The sequence below is a fragment of the Pundamilia nyererei genome, unplaced genomic scaffold (genome assembly GCF_000239375.1).
Source record: "Pundamilia nyererei isolate P.nyererei 1_Seehausen unplaced genomic scaffold, PunNye1.0 scaffold00034, whole genome shotgun sequence".
NCBI lineage: Eukaryota > Metazoa > Chordata > Actinopteri > Cichliformes > Cichlidae > Pundamilia > Pundamilia nyererei.
Window position 1 is genome coordinate 1906873 of NW_005187435.1, and position 7981 is coordinate 1914853.

At 39.4% G+C, this 7981-nt stretch overlaps 2 protein-coding genes across 3 annotated transcripts in view; one reads left to right on the forward strand and one right to left on the reverse strand.

The window, feature by feature from the left end:
* kif17 (kinesin family member 17) overlaps positions 1 to 1031 on the forward strand; it is a 12405-nt gene extending 11374 nt beyond the window's left edge. Inside the window, exons 13-14 of one of the 2 annotated variants that reach the window (XM_013909982.1) lie at positions 31 to 154; positions 576 to 1031. In XM_013909982.1, coding sequence (XP_013765436.1) covers positions 31 to 74 — 44 coding nt within the window. In that variant the 3' untranslated portion in view covers positions 75 to 154; positions 576 to 1031. Of the gene's footprint in view, positions 1 to 30; positions 155 to 575 lie in introns of those variants that run through there. The other variant, XM_005729704.1, reaches the window with a different exon arrangement.
* Positions 1032 to 2945: 1914 nt separating this feature from the next.
* zgc:158258 (specifically androgen-regulated gene protein) lies at positions 2946 to 7763 on the reverse strand. The gene is made up of 4 exons (XM_005729705.1): positions 7701 to 7763; positions 5334 to 5487; positions 4925 to 5120; positions 2946 to 4812 (listed from the first exon to the last, which is right to left on the reverse strand). The coding sequence occupies exons 2-4, from the start codon at positions 5436 to 5438 to the stop codon at positions 3659 to 3661; spliced, it is 1455 nt and encodes a 484-aa protein (XP_005729762.1). The 5' UTR covers positions 5439 to 5487; positions 7701 to 7763; the 3' UTR covers positions 2946 to 3658.
* Between the last annotated feature and the right edge of the window lie 218 nt (positions 7764 to 7981).

Consider the following 7981-nt stretch of genomic DNA (forward strand, 5'->3'; position numbering starts at 1 on the left):
AACTAAAACAGCACTTCATTTCTGTTTTAGCAGGTGGAGGAGGACAGGTACAAGCAAATGCTGGACAGAAGTGAGAGTGAGAATATTGCCAGCAGCTACTTCAAGTCAAAGAGGGCGAGCCAGCTCCTCGGAAGTGACACCGCAAAAGCCCACGGTGAGAAAAGAAACTGCGGGCTTCTAATTAGTACATATTACCAGTTAAATTAGTGAATTAGCTCTGCTGTTGAATGCTATTTCATTTTTATTTAGCAACATATTTGGATGCTGTGATCTTGTGTTTCTGCTTTTCATTAGAACCTTACTGGCAGGAACAAAAAATAATCACGTACTACACTTAATACTGTTACAGTAAACTTTTGTATTGCATTTGGGAAGCCTTTTCATTAGGTTATCTCTCTGAGCATTTTAAGTTTTGGCTTCTTTTTTTACCTTTTTTGTATATTTTATATTTTTACTTATTGAGACCATTTAGTTTTAGATTAGTTAGAGTTTTCTTCTTTTTCACTTTCTTACTTTTGTTTAGTTTTTACTGTTGTCTGTCTTTTCTCCTGCTGCCGTCCCCTCTCCTCCGCTAGTTAACGTGGCAGGCCACCTTTCCGTGAGTGGCTCTAACATGAATCTGTCTGTGAGCTCAGACGCCATCCTGCCTCGCCCCTTCCGTCTGGAGTCGCTGGATGTCCCAGTGTCCAACGGTAAAGTGAAGCGCAAAAAAAGCAAATCTCACATCCATAATGAGGCGACTTAAATGGACTGTGACCAACATATTTGCAGTTTTCTACAATGACACTTTTGATGACTCATCAAAAAATAAGTGTTGTATATGTATATCTGACTGTGAATCAGTGTATGCTTTTATGACGGCTGCTATCTAGATTTACACAGGACCCATTTATTGCCGATGTTACAAGTCCATTTGCGTCATGAGTTTTTAATTATTAATGTTAATTTTTAACTCATTGCTACCTACTGTATGATGCTTCCTCGGTTTTTCTTTTCTTTTTTGCACAAGACATAATTTAATGTTTGTTTGAGTTAGGTTCTTTAATATTAAAATATTTGCATTGTAATGTTGCTGATTTCCTTTTTTTTTACCCAGCATTTAAAATACTTGTCAAGAACAGATGACATCAAATTAACTGATGTCTCATGTGTTTAATTTCAATTACTTTACAAAAAAGCCATTAAAACTTGACTCCAGTGTATTATAAACAGTAGTAAATAATAATATCTAAAATAATATCAGCCTGCATGTCAAACTGTAGTACTCTGCTGTCACAAATGGATCAGGAAAGCTGTTGTCAAGGCAGCAGTATGCTAGGATATGGTTATCTCATGTTACACATCATCTCTGGTCACCAGTGTGGGTTTTGGTGTGATGTTAATTAGTAGATTCTTTATCTAAATGCAAATAACATATGTGAGACAGAAAGTTGTTGTTGCAGTTTTTAATCATAAGAATTAAATATTGAAAAGTTTATTATGATGTCAGTCCTCTTAAGGTTGCAGGACATGCAGAAAAAAATGCTGTTTAACTCGATCCTTCCTGCAGCTGTGACTATCTTATTTCTCATTTTGACACTGGCTTGATTTCTTTGTCTGTTGCTTAATGTTGCTCGCAGACAACATTAAGCAACAATTAAGACACTAGCAGACAACTGTGTCCGTTTCAGAGTCTGACATCATTTATTGTGGCGACACAATAGACATAGACACGGATACCTTTTGGCAGACCTGCTGCTTTACTGAGCGATAACACAGCTCTAATATCCTTCTGCAATAATTAACCACGAGCTAATCTGGGCTCTTCAGGACCGTTGCATAACAGATATCATGCCGTTCAAATAATCCATCAGGAGAAATTAGAAGTGTGACATGTGAGTGTTCCAAGAAAATAGAGACAGGGAAGTGCTGGGCTACTAAGTTTGCACAGAGGTGGAGCTAGAGATAATAGGATTATGGACGAACGGCTGAGCAGGCTTTTCCATCATCTGAGTGGTGTGTAAGATGAGCAGTATGGCTGATAGCCTTTCTGTAACAGGAGAGAGGTAAAGACTGCAGGGATACAGTCATAAAGCTTTGCCTCGGGGATCTGTGGGTTCGCTTATTAATCAAGACATTCAGGCTGAATATAGACAACCACAGCTTGCATTCCCATGTGCTGAAATGTCCTTGGGCAACACTCTGCCATCACTGATGTGAATGAAGAGTAACAGTAGGGTTAACACTCAAAACCAACCTCATGTATAGTGTTGGTTGTTTTTGCTTTTTGAACAGAGCCAAATGGACTGGTGTAATCTGGAATGTTTATCTGCAAATATTAAGATTTTATTATTTAAAGAGGAGAAAGAATTAGGAAATGAATGCAAGTGGCCAAAATGACTTTTCCCATGAAGGTTAGTTACGCTCAGCCTTAGATACAGGTTGAGGAAGTGAGGTGTACCAGTTGAGATCATTCAGACATTAAGATGCCTCCTGGACCCCTTGTTTTTGGAGGTTTTCTGGACATATCCAACTGGGAAGAAACCCTGTGGAAGACACAGAGCTCACTGGAGAAATTATATACACTATATGGACAAAAGTACAGGGCCACTATAACTTATAGTGCATAATGGTAGTGTGTATCTATGACGACCAGTGCTGGCAATCTCCATCAAAACCAAATGGCTTGCCGTGAACAAAGGAACGTAGCGCTGAGAAGATGCATAATGTGAGTGTAAAACACACATACAGGAAGTACTTGGCCAAGGAAACTCATGGAGGAGGTTTGAAGCTCATTGGTGATGTTTGCACGCAACCTGCCCTAGCACTCTGTGACCTCGATCCGCAATGTAGTCTGGGGTGCTGCTATCACAGCCCAACTTCCAATAAGGAAAAAAAAGATGGCTTAAAATGCAGTATATTAGATAAAAACTTTATTTTCAGTGACATTTATATCAATGGTGGAATAGACACAAATAATTAAATGGTTGTTTTTCGTTTCATATTTTCAGTGTTACACAATGAAGGCTGTGTAACACTCTTTAATCTACTGTACACTGTAAAAAAAAAAACAGTAGTAGAAAGAAACTGAAGAACGACTGGTGCATGAGTTCTTGTGTTGGACATAAGTATTGAAAATTATCCCGCAAAACTTGAAAAAAAAAATGCTAGAATATTAAAAGACTGCATGAACTGATCTGGTGCTTTGAGGATTTGCTCTAAGAAAAATCAACATGCAGGCACATTTGTGATTTATAAAACAATGAGTAAGATATCAGTTCTGGCACACCCTTATCCGTGTCTTTGATTTAGTACCTGTGCCAATAGCCAATAGAGTTTAAATTTTATATAACAGAATTTTGTTAGGTTTGCAATACATTAAGATACTATTTTCATACACTGATGCTCTGGATTTAGAAAATTTAAGGTGCAGTTTCTGTTACTTCTGAGTGCATTTTTAATTGTATTTTTAATAAAAAAATGTCTTTAGATGACTATGTGTTGTATATTTTAAGTGCAGAACATAAGTGTATGGCCCTTTAAACGCTTCCTCTCCTGCTTTTATTTGACAAAGTGCCGTGTGCCAGATTTCCACTTAACGCTTTAACTCTCTTTAAGCTGATCGTGTGCTTGTGCTTCTTTCTGAGCATTGCATTTATGCCAGCAGGCATCTGCTCTTTCAGTCTTTTAGCAGTCCAAGCTTTTTGAGAGCCTCTTTTCGATCACCTCCCATCCCAGGCACCACCATCACGGTGTAGCCTACTGAGTTTGAGGTTTTCTGGGGTACTGGGGGAGCTGTTGTGGTGGTCCTGGTGGTTGTCACTGGTTTGGCTGATTTGATGCTTTGCGGTTCAGAGGTGTTTCCACTACTTCTACAGTTGTCCAGGGTGGCAGACTGCTCCAGATTAGCCGTCCTCTTCCCCTTGGATTGAGCAGGATGTGATGCAGACCCAGGCCGCTGGTCATGTTTGGTGTACTGACGCAAATTGGCACTGGTCTGCAGAGGCCTGTTATTGGACTCTTTTGGCACTTGAGCATTACAAAATGATTGGCTCCTTGATGGATTACTATTAGCTGGACCTCTTGTAAACTTGTCAGCTGTTACACCCAAGGAGGAGTTAGGTTTGGGTGTAGGCAGTGGGGTTACTTTATCATTTTCTGCCTCTTGGCCTTTCAGGAGGCCCAGCTTCTGCAAAGCTTCCACTCTCACCACCTGGGGATCAGCTACATTCTTGACACTGTATGAAGAATCTGATATTATAGATTCTTCATTTTGAGTTTTTGCAGATATGTTGGTGGGAAACTTTTTGGGTTTTGGGGGAACAACTGGAGGACCTTTCTTACACTTGGAAACCTCTGACTGGGATTTGTCTGATCTTTGGAGATTTCCAAGTGTTGGGCCTTCCACCGGGGCAGAATGGCGTTTTTCTGAGTCTATAGTATGATCAACTGTTGGGCATAAAGGGGTCTTCTTTGTGGAGGCACTCCTCCGCAAATGTACAAGTGCGTCGTAGGAGAGAGGTCCTCTAGGTAAAGGACCCTCAGCTGTCCTCACTGAGGGTTTTGTGGAAGGAGGTATAACATTAGCCTCTGAAGATGTTGGGCGAAAAACTGCTTTCTGGTTGTCTTTGTATCCTGGTTTGTTGTTTTTAGATGTAAACTGAGGCTTAGAGGAGGTGGTTTTGACTGCAGGAGTGCCTGGTTTAGTACCGAGTACAGAACAGGAAGTACTGCTTGCAACAAGAAGAGGGGTGGGAACCAGGTAGCCGTGCATGGGCCTGGCATCAAAATGTTTGTTGATTGGTTTCTGGTGATTGGTTGATGTCTGTGAATCTGGAAGTCAAACAAGTACACATTTATCACTAGAAATTCTGTACACCTACCTAGAGCATTTCACTAAATAATGTGTCACTAATTCTGCATCTGTTCCCAGAGATTAACTCACCATCAAGGTTGCTTTTGCTCATGGAAGCTGACAGATTAGCCACTTTAGTAGCAAGGTTGCTGGAGCTGGGCAGTTGTTCAGGCTCGTCATTGGAGACTCCGCTGTCCTCCTCAGTATCCAAAGACTCAATAGTCTCCTCCAAAAACATGAGACAGGCCCTCTCCTCAGCAGACAAGTGCTCCAGACTATCATCACTCTGAAACGCATTAAAACAGGGCTTTCATTTAGAAAAGAAATCCACAATGAGAGATAGAAATCCTCTCTAAGAAAAGAAATAGACTTTTAGCTTTTATGTTACAGCTGTTACAAGTATCGTTTTGCCTCACTACTTCAAGTTGTTTCGTATATGTTTTGTGCTATTACTAGTGTACATATTCTTAGATTGAAGAGGGTAAACTTGGTTACTTACGAAGCCAGAATTAACACTGACCACACTGTCACAGCTGCCAGCACTCTCCATGCCATTCATTGTCTCCATTCCGGTGTCACCTGGCCAGGTATCACTTATGGGCATCTTAGTGCCCTACTTATCCACAGTTAGTGACACACCCTGTTGTTTCAATCTGAAATACAGAGTAAAATTACTATTGAAACTGTTCTTAGCAAAGTAAGAGATTTATTTTTTAAAAAAAAAGGGATATATTAATTATTCTCCACATTTTTTCCCTGCTATTAATTCTTTATGGCCCTGTAGACCATTTTCAACAGCACCATAGAAAACACTGTCCTTCACAAGTATCTCCCTTACAAGGTTTTACCCCATAGATGCATTTGTGTTACCTAGTTTTAACCTTTTGTAGGAATTTCTTAACAGCGTATAAAGGTATCATTTGACAAATGAGTAAGGATGTTTTTTGATATCTTTTGTTTTATAATTCATAAAAAATCAACCAAATTGTTGAATAGAAAGCAAAATAGGTCATATTCGACGCTGTGATAATGATACATCAATGCTAATGACAATCATAGGCGCAGCTAAAACTTTTCCTGCAAAACAAATAAAATCAGGAAATATAAGTCAAGCCATTTTATACGCAAACAGCACAGCATTGACCATTGGGTCTGACCATGTTTCATGTAATTTCTATGTGCTCACATTGTCTGCTAACTGTAAAGGAATTTATTCTCTGGTATGTTGATAAAAAATAATTAAACATCTGTGCAGCGTGACATCAACTAAGCGGCACATTTTCCAGATATGAAAGACAGTTTTATCTATAAATGGCAATCAGCACCAAAGGACTGTGTTCATATCCAGATCACTGTTGCTAACTACCTTTTAAAACAGTCAACTATAAAAATAAGCGAAGCGTACAGCTTCATCAATCAGAGATGAAAATTAGTCTGTGGTTATTTGAATGATATTGGTCTTATAACAGTATAACTGTAATCCTGTGTGTACACTATGGTTGAGTTGATGTTAGGTATTTGAGTCAAAACTGATAGATAACATTGTGCACAGAAAATGTATATAAACTTTATAATATCCAAATATGACCTGCATAACTGTGGACTTCATACCTGATCATGCAGCTAAAGAACAGCAAGGGCACAGCTTTATTGTAAGCACTGAAATTGACAAATGCAGGTTATCATAGCTCGGTGAGCTTCTAGCAGATATCTAACTAGTCCTCTTACTACATGTGACTTGGATTACAACCTGCATGCCACTCCTAATCTCTCTTTACCGGATCAATTTCAGAGGGAGTGGAAAGCAGAAGCAATCAGTCTCCTGAAGGCTATATGACACCTGTTTTAAAAAAGCAGTTTCAGCTTTGTATTTGGAAATTTTGTTCAATGTTTCGTTTATATGGGTATAGTAGCGTAGCTGCAATTTGAGAATAAAGGAAGTCCTGTCTGGACCTGGTGAAAAGAAATTCACTTTTGGATAAGTGTCAACACCTGAGATGCAAGGTCTGCCAAATAGGGCAGTGGAGGCACAAAAGCACTCCTGTCCACTGTTCGTGGTTGGCCATGCCATCCCATCCCTTTAAAATTGTAAAAATCCCTATGGCCACATCAGTACGCAAAGTCCCAGGTCAGGATATGAATCTGAACAATGTAAGTTCAGTGTTAACGTTTATTGTGATTTTTGACTGGCTTGAAAAACCTTTTCACATTTGTCGTTTTTATCTGCTTATTAGGTCCCAGTCACTCTGCTATAACCCTTACTCTGAAAAAACCCCCAAAACAAATCATACTGTAGATAAATGTTCTTCAGGTTCATATCTAACAAAGTGTTATCTCTTTAAGTGAGTTACACCTATCCTATCAACAGTAGGCAAAAACAAAAACTGGGCGAGTTTAGCTATCACAAGACTATGATGCACAAGTCAAAGCAATAAACTGCTGTGTCAGATTCTTTGGAAAATGTGGTGCAATGACAGCGTTGTTTTCATTGTGGCTGTAAAAGAGCATCTGGCTAAGTTTTTATTACCTTCGATGAATTCTGTGCAGGATGTTGTGTAATAGGGGTTATTATCATTTTCTCCACTGTACCCAGGCTTCAACCCACTTCCTTCACATTAATTACTGAATCCAAGCCTATCTTTTGTAACTAACATTATTAGCCCCAAACCGCCATAAAACCCCTTCACCGAAAAGTGTTTAAATACCGGTTAAGTTTAAGTCTAACACTTGACAAACAAAAAAAAACATAAAATAACTGCCACGAGCAGTAAATTATTTAAATAGCATCCAATAAATGAAAAATATGCTAACTGTTCCTTACCCTATTTACAACAGAGCTTTAGTTTTTAAGTAAATATAGGCGTACCTGTCCGTGCACGGTCGTCTCTCATATCCTGCTCCGCGTGCAACTGAAGTCAAGGTGAGCGCGCAACTCAGAGACACCTGGAAGAGGGACTTTGTCCCTTAAGCTTCTAGCCAATCAGAAGCCACATCCTCCTTAAGCCCCGCGAGTCCTCGTTTTCATTTTTTTTTTTAAACAAACAAATGTAAACCATTGCTGCCTCTGTCTGTCAGACGTATGCTGCCAGGACGGCTCGTTACTGGAAGTAATTCAAACATTTAATGCTCTTCCTCCATGTATATATG